Genomic DNA, 18,108 nt, shown 5'->3' with positions numbered 1-18,108 from the left:
TTATGCACTAGATAGAGTTCGTTCATTCACTGAAATTTCCAGTTCATTTACTGGCAATTTATCCTTTTGTTAAATAAAATAATTTATAATAATTAATACCACGCATTTTATTTGATTTTTTGATATACTGTGTACAGATACACAAAAAATAAAAATTATATATAGAACAATTCTCATATATCTTAATTTTAGGTGAAAGTCAGGGTAATCCTTATTCGTTCATGTACTGGATCTTTTACCCTCCTACGTCAAAATACTAAAAGTCCGCGTAAATTTCGCAGATTGAAATGTCTGCTTGATTAATTGTCAATAGAGGGTCATGACATGTCAAAATTGCTAGTTTGAAGGTGAAATCGTCTAAGTCATTCGAGATGGTTTTCCTCTTAATAATAATAATAATCAGATAAATAAATGAGAGTAATAATCAGATTAAGTAATTGATCGTTAATAATTATCTATTCAAGTATTTCCAGTAATGACGATCATACAAATATCATTTTCGTAACGAAAATATCAAGTTTTTAAACTATATCATGTTGTGCTCATGGATAAAATCAGTGTTTTAATGTGATCAAGAAAAATAAAACAATAGTAGAATTTACTGATCTTTTATTTTTATTAGAATTGTGATTTACACAGTTTTATCAACCCACTTTTATGGGTTGCCGGAAATGTGATTAAGTACTGTATATTTTTTTCAATATACGACTAGGTAAAAGGTCCAGATTAATTTCAAACTTAAGTTCTGTGGTCAATACGTTTCGGAAAAAAAAATGCAATTTTATTAATCTTGAAAATAGCCAATAAGAAACCTTTCAAAAGAGGCCTTTTTTTCATATTTTTTTTTCTAAAACGTACCGATATCATTATAAGTTATGGCGGTTAAAAGTTAAAGTTTTGGTCTAACAAAAGTTGAACAAATTATGACTTGTCACTGCTTATTTTATCGTAACGTATCTGAGATCTAACGTTTATTTAACTGGCTATCATATAACTAACTACTCTAACACTTCGGCGAACTGAGCAATCTTCAGCGGCTTTTGGAACTGCGCAGGATACCGTCGAGCCGTCCACACGCACGCACTTATCTGCACAAACTGGCTTGTGCAGGTAAGCTCTCAAGTAACACGGAGCGTGTAGCTGAAGCTTTAGAGATATAGAAAATTGTAAGTCCAGATTAGTGAGGAGTAAAATAAAAGAAAATGAACATAACATAGCAGTATGTATTTTGTAAAACTATTTACAAAAAAATAAATACACAAATATTCACAACATTTACATCAAGTAAATGCACGACAAAGTTTTTCATTTGACTGGAGACACTTGGAATGAAAAATTTGAAATAATAAGTATTAACAGGTCAAAAGAAATTATAAAATAATATTCGGTGACATAACATTATGAAATAGTGTTACTAAAATACTCTGATATGAAGGAACACATTATTGAGTTACTTTATGAATATTACCAATCGTTCACAATAGATTCATACAAGATCCTTAGGAGTGACTATGTGAGTGATATTGAGAGATGCATACATTATTTGTACAATCATAAATTAACTATAATAAATTCTAGGTTTAGAAGTTGATTGGCTTCCCGATGTAGGCGGCCATGTTGGCTTCTCTTAACGCCTCTGAGCATGTCTGGAATGGAAACAAAATTAGTATGAATCTTATCGATGTTAATAGATTTTCATGCTTCATTCCTGTTTTTAGGGTTCCGTATTTCCAGAGAAAAAAGGAACCCTTGTAACTTCGTCGTCTGTATGTCGTGCCTGTTGTCAAGGCAATCAAAACCTATAGGGTACTTTCCGTTGATCTAGGATCATGAATATGGCAGGTAGCAACGACTTCTAGCACAAGTAAAGAAAAACATCCGAAAACCGTAAAGTGGTTACATCACAAAACAATTAGTGTTATTTCTTGTACGATAGAACCCTTCGAGTCTGTCTCGCACTTTTTTCGCTTTTCTCTAATACAAATACTATTTCAATACGCCAACCATGAGGCATAATTTTAAAAGCTAATGAATAAAATAAACCTTGAAATTTTAAACCATCCCAAACTCACACATCGTGCCTCGAAAAAGTTTTCTTTAGCAAAAATAAGATATGAAATAATTATTATCTTACGGGATGTGCGTGGCACACTCTGGCGACGTCCTCGGCGGACGCGCCGTACTCCTGCGCCAGCACGGCTTCATTGATCAACTCGCCGCCGCCCTGGATACAACATATTCATAATTATTTTACATCATACCTATTCGAAAAACGAAAATTGCCATTAGGGGATACCGAGAAAAAAATTCTATTTTGTTCTTATGGGAGTAATTTTCTCTCTTCTGATTGGTCCGCGTTCGTGATAAAAAATGATTTTTTTTCTCATAAGTAATGATGAAACATAGTGTGTCACTCGGGGCCAAAATATTTTGTTCTCGGGCGGCGCATTTAGAATTCGTCGATACGCTCTGGATTCAAAATAACGCCTTCGAGGAACAAAAACACTTTGGCTCCTTGTTGTAACACAAATAACTATTGTAGAACGTGCAAACTGTAGAATTTAAAATTGTCCGTCAACTTTCTGTCGCACTCACTCTGTGAACATCAGAAGCGAACGCCTACTATGTCAAAATTGTGACAGTCTGCATGGTACTGTTCTGAGGGTTATCTTTTTCATTATTTGAGAAAGCTATGTTATTTTTCGTCACCATTCCTGGTGAGCAAAACTATATCGACGACTAAGTGAGTTAGTATAAGTTGTTACGGCTATACTCACGTATTTAGTCGATGTAAGCCCGACTAGTTTCGGACCCATGCGGGGTCCTTTTTCAAGTGAAGTGAAATTTTTTAGTGAAGTGAGTTAGGTTATAGGCGGACTCACCGGGCCAATGATGTGCGTGCCGAGGATAACGTCGGTGGCCTTGTCGGCGAGCACCTTGACGAAGCCGTCGGGCTCGCCGTTGGTCTTCGCCCGCGAGTTTGCCAGAAACGGGAACTTGCCCACTTTATACGCTCGCCCCTGCGAACCGATCGAAAACATGCAATAAAATGCAAATGCAATTTATGTAATAATATGTGTGCCAATAAAAAAATGAATCGAAAAGAGCGCCGTTAATCATATGATCTCACTTCACAATATTCTGGTGTACAGTGGGTAAATGAGACGGAACGATTAGTAAAACTTCGTTTCGATTCGTTTCTTTAGGATCAATTCATACTAGCGCGGAATCGAAGCGTCAATCTGAAACTTAAGATAGCAAATTCATTTATCTATATAATGTAAAGACCAACATTGATTGGAATTGAATTGAATGCATGCAGCATTACGGGAATCAACGCGAATTCATTCGTCAGTCGGAATCAGAAACTGACGTTTCGATTTGCTTCGACTCTGCGCTAGTATGAACTAACCCTTATGAATACGCTGTATATTATCATTATGTATTATAGTCTGTTTTTGATTACCATAATAACTACATGTAAACAAACCTCTTTTTTGAGATCCTCCTCCGATTTGCCGACCCAGCCGACCTCAGGGCTGGTGTAGATGACCGATGGAATGGCGTCGTAGTTGAAGTGTACCGGCATACCCTACAACCAAAAGTATATATCTGAAAATGCACTCATCATCTACATGTGTCACACTAATATTATAAAGGCGAAAGTTTGTGTGTGTGTTTGTTACTCCTTCACCCAAAAACCACTGGACGGATTTGGCTGAAATTCAAAATGGAGATAGATAATATCCTGGATTAGCACATAGGCTACTTTATATCCCGGAAAATCAAAGAGTTCCTACGGGATTTCGAAAAACCTAAATCCACGCGGACAAAGTCGCGGGCGTCAGCTAGTTTAGAATAAAGTCAGTCCACCACATTTGTTTATTTTAAAACGTTCAGCATTAGATCTCTCTTGAGATATCTGTTGTAATAAAATGATGTGATATTTGTGCAGCAGTAGTTTACGGGGCTAGAATTCATTATTAAAGAGATAAATGACTGATGAAACAGAGAATTATCCAGCTATTTGTCATGCTAAATTAGCCACCTCATTAAATGATAAGGTATCCTAGTTGGTAGGGATAGAAAAGTAACTACGGCCAGACAGAAATACGGGTCATCTACTGGATTTTTTAGTTAGGTATCATTCACGAAAATTCTAAATGGAAGGTAGATAAAAAAGGTTTATTTACCTTGATACCCTCAACACACACGATACCTTCGTCTTCCGCTTTGTGGGCCAGCATGGGGCCGTGGATGACGTCACCGATCGCGTATATTCTGAAAATGATACCAAGCCGGAGTACGGTGAAACTGGGTAACTTTAGAAACGCGATAAACCATAGTATTTTTGAAAATCGGTAAGGTGGGATTTCCAACTTCTTCACACACTTCTTCATTTTTGACTAAAAGCCCAAATACCAATCATTGATATACTTTGAAAAATGACAGACTGTCATAGAATCTTTAACCCCTTATTTAACCACTGGTGGGTAGGTATATGCCGGAAGGGTATATATTTATACATGATAAGGATACTGATTCTGAGTGAAACTAAAAAGAGTATTCGCATCTCTTTCTTACCAGTGTAATAAGAAATGGACAGACAATCCAATTTAATGTACTTTTATTGCCAGTCGCAAGCCTATTATTTAAAGCCATAGCGTGCACTAAAACATTCATATTTCGTCCTTTTTCAGCAATATCAAGAAGAAAAAGATGCAGATACTCTAAATTTAGTTAAAAAAATAACAAGAAAATCGACGCCAATATGTATTTACCCGGGAATGGTAGTCTGGAACTTGTTGTTAACCGGCACGCGGCCTCTATCGTCGAGCGCGATGCCCACTTTGTCCAACCCCAGCCCAGCGGTGAAGGGCCGCCTGCCGATGGAGATTAGCACTACGTCGCATTCCAACTGTTAAATAGATCAAAGATTAAATTCAATCACTCGATAGCGATCACCACGAAGTGAAATAGTTATAATAATATACACTACACGCATCTGTAGTATACATAGACCTTTCAATTCATATCAAACTTGATTCATTTATCTCTAAGTTTATTCATGCTTGTCGTATTTTCCTTTGTCAATACCGCACTATTGGGTTGGTATTTAAAGTTTATGACACCTTTTTGGTGTCAGGCTGACTAAATCAACACACCACTTTTTTTTTAATATTAGCCAAGCTAGTCATGACTAATACTCTCCTTTCCTCTCCAATTAAGCGTAAAGCTTGTGCCAGGAGTGGGTACAACAATAGTGCAACGGGTGGGGTTTGAACCGCCGACCTTTTGGAATTCAGTTGGGTCCTCAACCGTTGAGCTATCTAGGCTCACCTGTGGACAGGTGGGCGAGGAGACACACCCCCAACTGTCCACATTGCTCTGTAACAGGTCGAGATGCCGTAACATCATAAAGGAGGAGATAGTCTGTGGCAAAGATGACCACCACACCAGCAGTGAGGTTGACGATGCATGGAGGAGTAAATCACAGTAACTCACAGTTTCAGCATTTCCACCCTTGGCAGCTTCTACGCTGACTTTGACAACACCACCCTCTTTCTTCACGGCTGTCACTTTGGTGCCCAGTTTGAACTTCATTCCCTGTTTTGTCATAATTTTTTGAAGGGTTTTTGAAACCTCGCCATCGATTCCGACACCTGCCGGGTCGCAAAACAATTGTACAAAACAATAAAAATCTGGTAAGTTGTTTATAAAGAATTTTTATGGCAATAAGATTTTTACACTTCTTTTTAGAATTTATCTTTACCGTTTGCTAGAGACCTGTGACACGCGGACAGACAGGCAGACAGACAGACAGAGAGCAGAGTTTTGTACCCTTTGAGTACAGATAACAGAACCCTAAAAGCAGTCTGACTTGGGGTGAGTTAAAGCATCAGAGTACTGCCTGCCCTCCGCCCCAAGGGGGCATTGGATTTTATAATGAAGACTAAGGTCTATATAAGGCATATTGGTTTTGCTCAGACTTAAGACACTGTTAAAACGAGACAGTGTTATACCGCTAGCATAAATCTATCTCGTTTTAACTGAAACTTAAGTCTAAGCAAAGTCAAAGTGCGTTCTATGGATTTCAACCTCAGACTCACCTCCAATAGATTCGAGGAACTCGATAGCTGTGACATCAGAACCGAGCCTCTGGTATACAGAGCCCAGTTCAAGGCCAATGACCCCAGCGCCAATCACTAACATCTTCTTGGGCACCTTGGGCAGCGAGAGAGCCCCTGTTGATGTGACGATTTGCTGCTCATCAAACTGGTGAACAAGGGATACTTTGTCACAAAACTGCAGTCATCACCAAGTTCTGACTTCTGATGCCCAAAAGTGGTAAAGTAAACTATGAATATGGCATGACTACTATGTACGGTCAGCCTCGGATTTCGAGTAACAATTCCGCGAAAATATTGCATCAAAAACCTGTCGCACTTATAACCTTTTTCTATAAACACGCCACACACATCTAACTCATGTGCATAATATGCACATGAGTTAGACTGCATAACCGTGCCAGGCGAATATGATCATTAAGGTGCTAAACGACTTACGGCCTTTGACTGTACATATAGATCTGTGCTTGACTGTAATCATACTTGATAACTAGCTACTGGAATGCGTTGCAATACGACTTGCGCACTACGTATTGTATGTTAATGGTGTATGGTAGATGCAAACTAACAACAACTGTACAAAATTGTACAAAATTTTTAATTGGTGAAAAATGCACGGATGCATAGGAACCAACAAGCACACTAACATTAATTTTTATATTAGAGAGATAAAAGGTCACTTTTGTATCCTACTTCTGTGTATGTTTTTCTGTTATTTTCCTTCTTGTGGTGATTCAAATAAAGTTTATAATAATTAATTATCTTATTATGATTTTCAAAAATATTAAATTAGTGTATACTAATAAATTATCTAGTACATATATTATGTTATGACTAATGATACTCTACATATTAGTTTGACATAGAGTACCAAAGTAGAAAAATGATACAAATGTTACTTACAGTAACACCAGGGAATGGTGTCACTTCAGATCCAGTTGCAATTAAAATATTCTTTGTGTTAACAGTCTCTACTCCCGCCTCACCTTTGACTTCTACTTTATTTGGAGCAGTGATAGTGCCCATTCCACGTAATAGCTTAACCTGTAAAATTATTTGATATTTGTTATACATCTCAATGACATGGTCATATCAGAAATGAGGAGATCCGTAGAAGGACCAGAGTAACTGACATAGTTAAATGGTTGTGAAGATGAAGTTCCTGTGGCAACTCTTTGATTTTCCATGATAAAACATTTTTTATCATGGAAAATCAAAGAGTCCCAATCCATCTTCGAGCTCTATCTCTATAGAGAGGGCGTACCAAGCTGTCTCTATGCTGGATTTTGTGGTTAAACAGCAGGGCGTTGGAAAATCCCAAAGAAACCCTTTGATTTTCTGGGATACAAAGTAGCCTATATCTGTACTTCTCCAGGATGCAAGCTATCTCTGTACCAAATATCATCAAAATTGGCTAAATGGATGGGCTGTGAAAGATAACAGACAGACACACTTTCATATAATAGTAATATGTATAATTGTGTATGGATTAACCCTTTGCCTATGACCTACACAAAATTTATTTTAGATCACTTATTTTGCACTCACTATTATTATAGATAAAATCTTACCTTGTTTTTATTAAACAGCATAGCAATGCCTCCAGTAAGAGCTTTGACTGCATTGACTTTATATGACATCATAGCTTCAAAGTTCAGTGACACATTTCCCACATCAATTCCTCTGTGTTTGAAATCATGTTGAGCCATGTGATACAAATGTGAGTTGTGTAGTAATGCCTTGGATGGGATGCAGCCAACATTTAAGCATGTTCCTCCTAATGTTGGGTCTTTTTCTACTGAAATGGTCTATGGGAATAATAAATAATTCTTATATTGCACACACTTAAAGAGAAAACATACAAGAGATATAAGAGATGGTAGAAGGTTTAACTATCATTTGTATAGCTTATAGGGAGTATATTTTACAAACAACAAAAATAATTTAAAATAAAAGCTACATTTATGTATAAATACATAACAACTGTAATTTTAACTATTTACACAGCACATGCTACAAGCCTCGGATTTTTTGACATAATTCACAATTATCATTATGCTGATAGCTTATTTTCATAAAAGCTAAGAAATAGCTTGTAACTTTCATAGATAATTCCTCTTCCGATTGGTAAAAACTATCCTTACAGTGCTTGCTGAGATTAGCCTGAACAAACACAAACCCAACCTATAGGGGTAATTTAACTTATATATATATATATATATAGTGATGAAAGCTTCAGTACCTTTAAGCCTAGTTGAGCAGCTTTAATGGCTGCAACATATCCGCCAGGGCCAGAACCAATGACAACAAGGTCTGCGTCATGTGTGGTGGCATACTGTCTTATCCCAGTTCTTACATTGCCACTCTGAAAAGGTTTTCATCAGTAACAAAATTAAATGTTATTTGGCAAAGTACCTAAACGAAGAGGTTCAGTGTGTAATTCATTATATCTAGGTAGATACTAAACAAGTATTTTAAAAATCAGCTGATTGATAAGAAAATAATTTTAGCCGCTTCCAGGCTTGTATTTGGTTAGTAGGTACTAATAAATTTGAGGTAATAAATTATAGCTAATTTGTTAGGGGTCTAATGACTTGACAAAGTCACATGTTGAAGGTCAAAGACTATCAAATTCAGGTTACTTTTTAACTACATTTATATTGCATAACAATGCTTAAATGAATATAACAGAAAGACATTTTCATGTTATCTACTTTTTTTTACTGCCTAAAAAAAACTACAAAAATGAATGCAGCACCGAGATTGCATAATCCATGACAGAAATTTGTTTTGTTCGTATGCTATGTGTGATGTCAAGAAAGTTATTGAGCGCTTACCCTAAATGGAGTCGAAGCTAGTTTTAAGAACTTATAGCCCATTTTTTAAATAAAGTTATAGGGCAGTTTGTAGATAGCAGATGGAATAAATCCACAAAAATCAAAAATCTGCGAGTCCCTGGCGATCGGCGGACGGCTTGACATTGACATTGACATTTGACATTAACTATCAAAAAATAAAAATTGAAAATGGCTAATTCACCATAGAGAAACTTTAAACATGTGTTTAGTTGATGCGGGTAACTTTACAAAGTATTTAATAAGTAGACATAATGGCAATATAAAATAATGAGACCACAAGTGGTAAGTTACAAAAGAAATCACTAACTGATAAAGTTAAATTTTTCCAGACTGCACCAGAAGGGTAGTGGTTTTTGGGTGTACTCTGTGGGTGTATTATTTATGTATATTTGTATTAGGCATAGGTAGGTACCTACTACATAAGCTGTATTGTTGTATGCATGTATGTATTAGTCAAAAAGTGTTTGGTAAACGTTACTTATGTGCTGGCTTATCTAAAACTGTAGGTAAACTATAAAAATTTTTTTAGGTTTCCTTGTTTTACAACGGAACCTTAAAAATTATGTTTCAGTTTGCAGGATTCTACAAAATACGTCTTACTATTAATAAACTACTTCATTCTATTTTGTTTCATAGAAATAAGGCGAAGGAAAAATTATGGGAAAATAAATTAACTCTTTTAAATTAGTAAAACCACGTTGACTCAATAGTTTGATGTGTTCCCAAAGTTACCCGCATCCAGTGTACACTATAATATATTATTGCTATTGCAACACCGAAATGCGCGCGCTGATGGAACGGAAGTTTTGTTTATCAATCAAGCAAGCGGGCAGTATACGATACGAGCAGTATGAAATATCGCGATCGCGGTAGTGTTTGTTGCTTGAATCGTTTCATGTAAACGTATATGCTTCGTAAATCGATTTAAAAGTATTTTTTATATCGGTCGTACTCACGTGACTTTGGATCGAATATACAGTTATCGCAAATATTGAGACGTTTCTGAACCACTGGGTAAGTATCATACAAAAGACTATCCATTAAGTTAATCTTTAGTTAGTTGTTACCTATACCTGTCTACTTAAAATTATTTACGTTCGTTTGTTGTAATTTTTAAATCAAAATTAACCTTGTTAGGTATTTAAAAAAATTAAAAAGTACGAAATGACTTTGAGCTATAGCAGATGTTGATATCACGCTGTTACAATAGTAATTATAAAAAATGACAATTTTTCTTGTAATTCAACTATTAATAATACATTATTTTGTAACTTACTGGTCCTTCAAGCCGGATTTTAAATTAACTAATATTAATTACGCGAAACGCAATAACTGCTTGGGTAGTTTTTATTTTCTACCTACTAATTAAATTATTGACATAATCAATTATTTTATCAATCACCATTAAAACGAATACCATCGTAATACTTATAAGTACTTAAGTACCTACCTATTATAAGATTTATCAGTACAGCACACTATCTTCATCAGACATCATCACCCTAGTTCGCAGAGGTGCAGATGGTAACTACTATTTTTACAGAAATGTGGCAGGTGCAGCATTCCAATCGAATACCGAAAGGTTGAATTTCGACCCTAACAGCCGGCAACAAAGTCAAAAACTTATATTCTTGGGCGAAAGCCTAATTATATCAATTTTCATAGATATATTTAAGTACCTGTAATTACCTTGAAAAATGACGGAATTTCATATTTTTCAAACCCTATTTGGGGTGCCAAAAATTCTTTCTTAGTGAGTTTCTGTCATAAAAAGTTTATACCAAAATATAAAGTTTCTAACCCTAGAGGGTTAAAAAGATCAATCAATCAGTGAGGACTCAGGACTCAGTGAGGAGTCATTTTTAGTTAGGTATTTTCCAATCTTAGGTAGATACCTAAGATTGGAAAATAGGTAATGTGCCTAGATAAAATTCAATACAACAGCCCGATGCATCGTTGGTCGGAACAAATCCGCACCGCTTTCGATCGCAAGGTCCTTCTCGTTTTGGAGAGTGTGATCAGGGACTTTTTGATCTTGTTCCCCCTTTACCACCGAACCGTAAGACGTCGGGTGAGTTTCCTTCCTTATGTCGTCTATCTCCACGCACGAAACTTTTTGCGTCATCATTCCTCAGACACAATGGCTAAGGTTTGGAATATTCTTCCGCAATCTGTGTTTCCTACCAATTCATAATTCGGGTATCTTTAAACCAAGAGTGAATAGGCATCTTCTAGGTAAACGCGTCCCATCCTCTTAGGTCACATCATCACTTCCCTTCAGGTGTGATTGTGGTGGTGATGAATTAAAAAAAGGTTCATGATGTGGCAAAGAATAGAAGCTTACAGCGTGCTGCGCGTCTTCATCTACAGGATGATCCTTCGGGGTCATATTTTCATGAACCCCAGCCATCGAGTTCCAACCAAAGGTATTGAGTTACCTATATCTTTGGTCTGTCTGTTCTTAGCAAGTTTCTAACTAGGAACAGACTTTGTTTAAGCTCTTTGGCTCTACATTGACATCCTATTAAAGAAACTGTACCAACAAGTACCTAAGTACCTGCCTAGGTTCCTACCTAGTTTGTAAGCTATTCTAAGCTTTGAAATATGAATTGTTAACAAAGACATTAATGAAAACTAAAACGCAACAGTTGTGTATTTCCGCGTTACTCGTTTCAATGTTTCACTGCGAAATTGAAGTAAATTTATAATAATAACACGATGATTCGCTTGTTTTTTTGTTTGTGTAATTTTTGCGTCAGGGAATTCAATTGTTTCATACACATTTGCAAAGCAGTTTGACGAGATTCTAAAGACAAGGATCTTAACTATAGCTACTGACTTAAGCAATATTTTGTTCGTCACGCGAAGTCATCTACATTTTCCTTTCCTGAAAGAGAATTATGTATTTTTTAACGTTTTAAAGCTTTGTTTTCTAGTGGAATGCAATATGTACCTACTCACGTAGAAAACAAACCTCCATGCTCCATGATAATAATTTGGTTCAGGCTAGGAATAATGTAAAACAACGCGCTTTCATTGAAATAAATTATTCTAAACATCATAGGTTGATAAGTAACTAGTCATCAACGCTTTTAAAACAGGACGAACTAGTGCAAAAATGGACACTTGGCAACCCTAAATTCATTCATTACACTGTTCAATCAATTCATTAAATAAATAGGCGTCGGCGTAACTAGGTACAATTTTGTTTTTGCTTATTGTATTCGCAGACAACACCCGCACCTCTGCACCTCGACAACATGAAACATCAATCATAATAACATGATGCAGAGCATGTGTCATAAATCCTGTATTATATGTAGGTATTGTAACCACAAGAAACTAATTTAGATAACAAATGTATGAATCAATTCAATTCCTTAGAGTTTACACGTATTTCAATTTGTTTCCACTTGTTAGGGAATTCGCAGAATAGATTGGAATCAACCAGTTTTGCTTTCCATTCATCATCAATTACTTGTATTATTTAATATTCTATGAGGTAATTATATTTTATTGACATGATAACGTCAAGCTAAAAGTACAAGCACTTAACAACACACTTTGAGAATCTACGTGCTTTGAAAAGATAAAAAGTATAACAAATCTTGCTTTGCCTTCTCCATTCAAAGATGAAATAGGCAGTAGGTAGGTATAAAGCATATTTTCCTATTTTGACTTGGCATCGGTAACTCTGTGGCTCATGGGAATTCTATTAGAGCATATAGATACCTATTACTTTTCTTTCTCTAACCTAGGCTTAAAAAGCTCGTAAAATACACAGAAGCTCATTTTTCGCCCTGTAATGTCCTCGATCCCTAAAATTTTTCAACCTCACAGTTCACACTTCACACCATGAATGATTAGCATTTAGATATCCATAAATAAATTAATTTCACTTCATTAGGTATCTGTTCGTCTACCATTTTAACCTACTTGAAATCTGATAAATCAAGCAAGCATATTGCTAAATATCTTTACTTAAGTATAATAATAATTAGGTAGGTAGGTAGGTGCCTCACTAAATATTGTGACTATAATTAATGGATGATAAACTGTATTATAGAAGCATTATAATGAAGGTGAGGAAGGTGGGAGTAAGGTACTTAAGTACTATTGGTACCCCTACCAAGTATTACTATTATATTATTATTACCCACATATTACTAAATTGTCAATACTGGTCGTGATTGTAACTCGAGCCTAAACTACTTTAAAGGTCGAGTGGGATAAAGCTTGTGCCTGCTCATAATCCGAGAAATATTATAAGCCGGTTAAGGCATTTCTGGCCCATATCTGCGGTTCAGTTTACCTGCGCAGTGGAACAGGTAATCCTGTTAGGTGGCCGCTGGCCGTGACACGTTGCCCGGCTTCTGCCTGAGCCGTTCAATTCAGTTTAGTTCGGCGCGCATCCGTACTCGCGATGTGCGACGCGCGAACTCGTAAACCAGCACCTGCCATACGAGAGAAGCTCGCCATCTACGAAAATGGTACAGCTGCCAAACAAAACAAATATCTACAACCATTTTAGCTTATCTACTTATCATCTGTCGACGCGCTGCTCCCGTGTTTGGCCACGCTTCGTTTTACGATCGAAAGTGTCCATGCATTTATAATTATGGTGCGGCTATTCATTTGGTTGGATGTGCGTTTGCGTTTCACTGTGGCTAGTTGTCATTTGGTACACGTGCTATTAACGAGTAGAACAAAAGGTGCTTTCACGCCTTCTGGTTTGCGACATTGGATCGTTTTGACATACTGTCGAGTAACACCTGATATTCTTTGTAACATTCATCCTTACAAAAAATCAACGTTCACTTTCATTGTTTTGCAATTAGTCTTATGCGGCCAGGTTTTAATAGCATATTTTGTTAACCGCATTTTAAGTAATCTGCACTAAAAAACTTGTTATAGTTTTTAAGGAATTTATATTATATCTTCAAACTTCAGATGTTACGATTTCTTGCTGTACTTACTACTTACTATATGGATATAAATAAATTCATCCTTTTGAATGAAACCAATACCTACCCCTATTATGACTACATATATGTACATATAACTGCTAAAAACTTTCTATACCCTATGTTACCTACCTTCTTAGCTTTTGCAACAATGAAATCGGTCAGAAAAATCGTCTAAAATAAATTACCCAGTGCATCTACAGTCTACAAGACGAGAGCAGAGCTTTGGAATAAAATATAAGGATCTTATTAGAATAAATTCTCCATCTCTTCTATTTAATATGTATGGATAACACTTCCTAGTTCTTCACACTTGGAGTCTAAACTCTTGTATTATGCAGGTGTGGTGTTGCACCGTTTGTCGGCAAGCTGCCTCATTAGCTTTGTGCACAATGATGCGTTGTTCTCAAGTCACGTACGCTCCAGCGATTAGTCTCGTTTCTTCTTACCGACAGTGGAACACAACATAGAATTTATTACATGGTATCATTATAATAAATAAGGCACTGTTCGTAATCTAGGTCCTGTTTATAAAGAAACATGGTTATGGAACTGAGAGCGAAGTGTATTTACTATCTACTTATCGGGTTTAAAGTTCAAAATAATTAACAAAAGTTATCGCGTAGTATAAATATTTCATTTTAGTTAGGTTTAAGATACTTAATTGAATTAAAATATCTACTACATTTATCATAGAAGTAGGAATATTATAAATACTTACCTGGTTTTCATCTGAACTTCTTGCCGTATATTATATCGTTTGGTATATTTTAATGTTGTAGTACATTTATAAATTCATGAATTCAAAATTTTCTCCACTTCCATGCTGCTGAACCGATTTTCTTGGCCACCTTTTAAACAAAAAAAAACTAAATTAAAATCGGTTAATTGTTTAGGAGCTACGATGCCACAGACAGATACACAGATACACACGTCAAACTTATAACACCCCTCTTTTTGGGTAGGTGGTTAAAAATATAGCCCATGTCACCCGGACCTTTAAAACAAATATGTTGACACCTCATTCATCAAAATCCGCCCAATAGTTTAGGTGTTACGGTGGAACACACAGAATCTGGATACATACAGACTGCTAAAAATCATAACCCTAATTCCTTTTGGCTTTGCCGTAGTCGGGTAAAATAATATATTCAGCTGCCTATCTAAAGCCTTTTGGTTACTAGCGATGAGAAAAATATGATAATATAGGTACCTAAAGCCTCAAGTAAAATTCATGTTAATGTATTCATGTGGGTAAATCGTAAGTTTGCGTATCTGTCTTCACTTTTCAATTACGTACAGCGTGATAGGCCTACGGTACGTGTAATAAAAGTGACATTGTTTATTCTAAAGAGCCATTACGTTACGTATTGTATGTACAACATCACCTCGATACATAATTATTATTACCTACTATTTGCACAAAATGGTGCAATATTTACGGAACTATTTAAACTGTTGTCCATATGCGTCACTACAGTTACTCTTTCGCGCATTGCATGGTGCTGCATGTCAAACACGTCAAACTTGCTGCATTAGGTATGCAGCGCGTAGTGTTGTGCACTGCGTAGGCATTGAAGGGATTGTAGGATAAGCAACGCCTTGGGTGGTTTCTTGTGAACCTATGTATCTTGATCTTTGCCACCTACTCTTAACCGCGCGGTAGGGCAGTGCTAATCGTTTAGTAGTTATTGTAAGCTGTTGTAACAGGGAATATGGTTTTAATTAAAACTACCACCAGGGCCCAGGGGTAGTTTCGAAATCAAAGGCCATACCCCTTCCACAAGCGTCTTGACGTCAAGCACGTAGATTTGTTTTGCTTTCAGCTTGATCAAGCAAACGACACTTTTCTAGATATCAGAAAGATATCCCATAAACCACACCTTAGCGTATATCCGTTAGAAATAAAGAAGAAAAGCGCCAGATAGGTACCTACTATAGATTAGTGATGAGCTCTAGAATAGGGAATATAGATCAAAATATATAAAAAAACTGGCTAGGTAGGACTTAAATGTAAAATTCTTTAAAAATACATACTTAAAATAATTAATATTTTTTTAATAATGAGGCTCAATCATTATAAATATTCTTTTGTCGGTACGGAATACCTAGGTACGCTCCCACTTAGGTGCAAATTATTTGTAATAATTTTTTTTTGTTTGGTATCCCAATAGGTAACCAACACATTTTACAGTTGATCTCTGGCTGTATGATGATTGATGATGGAAGTCTTCATCCACAAGTACCTAAGTAGGTAGTTAGAGACAATATACGAGATAACTTAAGAAAGTGGTGGACTTATCGTGGTTACGACACGGCTATTACGCATTTACTTGTAATTCCTTACGAGAGCGGAGCTAACCTGCTATCCGAGATAATCACGTTAGTTCAAACCTGTTGTACCTACCTGCATAATAATATTTTATTTGTCAGTTAAATGCAACTGTCACTTTAACCGCTGTAGATTTTGTTTATAGTCGTTATACTCTAAAGATAAACTTAACGGCGTCTCCGTTAGTCACTCCATACAATTTAATTTGATTCTCGTTGGAATATTAACCAATCAAAATCGATGTTATTTCATAGACACGTTCTAGGAACTAAAATCTATGTCTGTGGTTTGCCAGATTTCCGTAAAAATAACTGGTTATAAAGTTACACGAGTTCAAAGATTTGTATGTAAATCCTTGAGACTAACTTTGAAACTGAATATTTTAACGCAAATCTGGAAAACATACATATTAGTTCTTAGAACGTATCTATAAAATTTTATTGAGTTTGATTGGTTAGCATTCAAATAAGAGCCAAACATAGACCTATAAGAAGCCAAACTAAAACCCCTCTTAAAACTCTACACGGTGAGCTTAGGTAGGTATTCGAATCGCAGATATCATTTGCATGGAAAAATAGTTATTTTTAATTGGGCCTACTATCGCATTATTTACATACTTTATGACTGCTGATAAGAGTAATAACGAAAGGCGATAAACGTTTTTTAAAGCGTAATGGTGTAAACGAAAAGAATAGTCTAGAATAACCTGTTAGACAACATACGACTATGAAGATATGAAAACACTGTAAGACTTACTAAACATGTGATCTAATAACAGTTTTTGTTTTTGACTGATTGACTGACAAAATATATAAGGAAAAGCTGACTGACTGACTGATCTATCAACACACAGCTCAAGCTAATGAACGATCGTATTAGATAGCTATTAAGATGACGTAGACATCCGCTAAGAAAGGCTTTCGGAAAATTCAACCCCTAAGGGGTAAAATAGGGGTTTGAAATTTGTGTAGTCCTCGCGGACGAAGTGTCGGGCATAAGCTAGCCTTCCAATAAAAAGGAACTTTGGATTTCAATTGTAGAGAACGATTATCTACCCTTTCAGAAGCCTTTGAATAGTTATGCTAAAAAGGCTCCTTTGAAGTTGCTCTGATGCAAAACTTCAGAAAGCTATCAATATCTTGAATTAAATGTGAATCTTGAGCCTTGACGTTTTCTAAACTTAAACCTTATATATAAATTCCCACAAGACTATTTAAAAAATACAGCAATCAGCAACACCAGTTCACGATTGCTCTCTACTCTCTAGTGTACAATTTTAAAAAATCACTTGATTTTGATTTGGGGTAGAGAATTATTTAATCTCGGGTCCCCCCAACAAAATCACCAGACAGTCACCCATACGAGTATCTCCCAATGAAAATTCGGGTGTAGTAAGTACCTACAAGTTACATTTATAATACCTATTATTATCCAGTTATTTCGCAGTTCCAGTAATATCACCGGAAACTGTCCTTTGGAAACATCTGTTGCATTTTTTAGTGATTAAAAATTGCTATAGTTTGCATTCATTTCTTCGTAGTGTTTTTTCTGACTTATGAGTCCTATTTTCAAACTAAAAGATGACTGAGTTTCAGTTAAAAATGAGACAGTTTTATCCCAGCGGTATAATGTTGTGTCGTGTTAACAGTGTCTTAAGTCTAAGCAAAATCAAAGTGCCCTCTATAGATCTCAGCCTAAGAGCGGATTGACGTTATGTAGGTAAACCACAGATTTCGGTATAACATAATAAAACTGCCAACGCGTGGCAGCAGATTTCGTGATATGAAACAGAATTTTCCCCACCCAATGTTACAAATTCACATCAC

At 36.1% G+C, this 18,108-nt stretch overlaps 2 protein-coding genes across 2 annotated transcripts in view; one reads left to right on the top strand and one right to left on the bottom strand.

Moving 5' to 3' along the window:
- Positions 1-1,205: 1,205 nt before the first annotated feature.
- On the bottom strand, positions 1,206-9,126 carry LOC123867031 (dihydrolipoyl dehydrogenase). Its single transcript, XM_045908871.1, has 12 exons — positions 8,966-9,126; positions 8,371-8,493; positions 7,700-7,936; positions 7,032-7,172; positions 6,111-6,276; positions 5,506-5,663; positions 4,782-4,918; positions 4,194-4,281; positions 3,491-3,592; positions 2,883-3,020; positions 2,135-2,224; positions 1,206-1,646 (listed from the first exon to the last, which is right to left on the bottom strand). Exons 1-12 carry the CDS (start codon positions 9,005-9,007, stop codon positions 1,581-1,583), a joined length of 1,488 nt encoding a protein of 495 aa, XP_045764827.1. The 5' UTR covers positions 9,008-9,126; the 3' UTR covers positions 1,206-1,580.
- Positions 9,127-13,375: 4,249 nt separating this feature from the next.
- The window catches only part of LOC123867035 (protein FAM107B), a 50,461-nt gene continuing 45,728 nt past the window's right edge, over positions 13,376-18,108 (top strand). Inside the window, exon 1 of the mRNA XM_045908875.1 lies at positions 13,376-13,476. Within this exon, the coding sequence (XP_045764831.1) occupies positions 13,410-13,476 (67 nt within the window). The 5' untranslated portion in view covers positions 13,376-13,409. The remainder of the gene's footprint in view (positions 13,477-18,108) is intronic.

This window comes from Maniola jurtina, chromosome 7 (assembly GCF_905333055.1).
Source record: "Maniola jurtina chromosome 7, ilManJurt1.1, whole genome shotgun sequence".
In the NCBI taxonomy this organism is placed as follows: domain Eukaryota; kingdom Metazoa; phylum Arthropoda; class Insecta; order Lepidoptera; family Nymphalidae; genus Maniola; species Maniola jurtina.
Note: the sequence above shows the minus strand (reverse complement) of the source record. Positions and strands in the feature narration are given on the sequence as shown.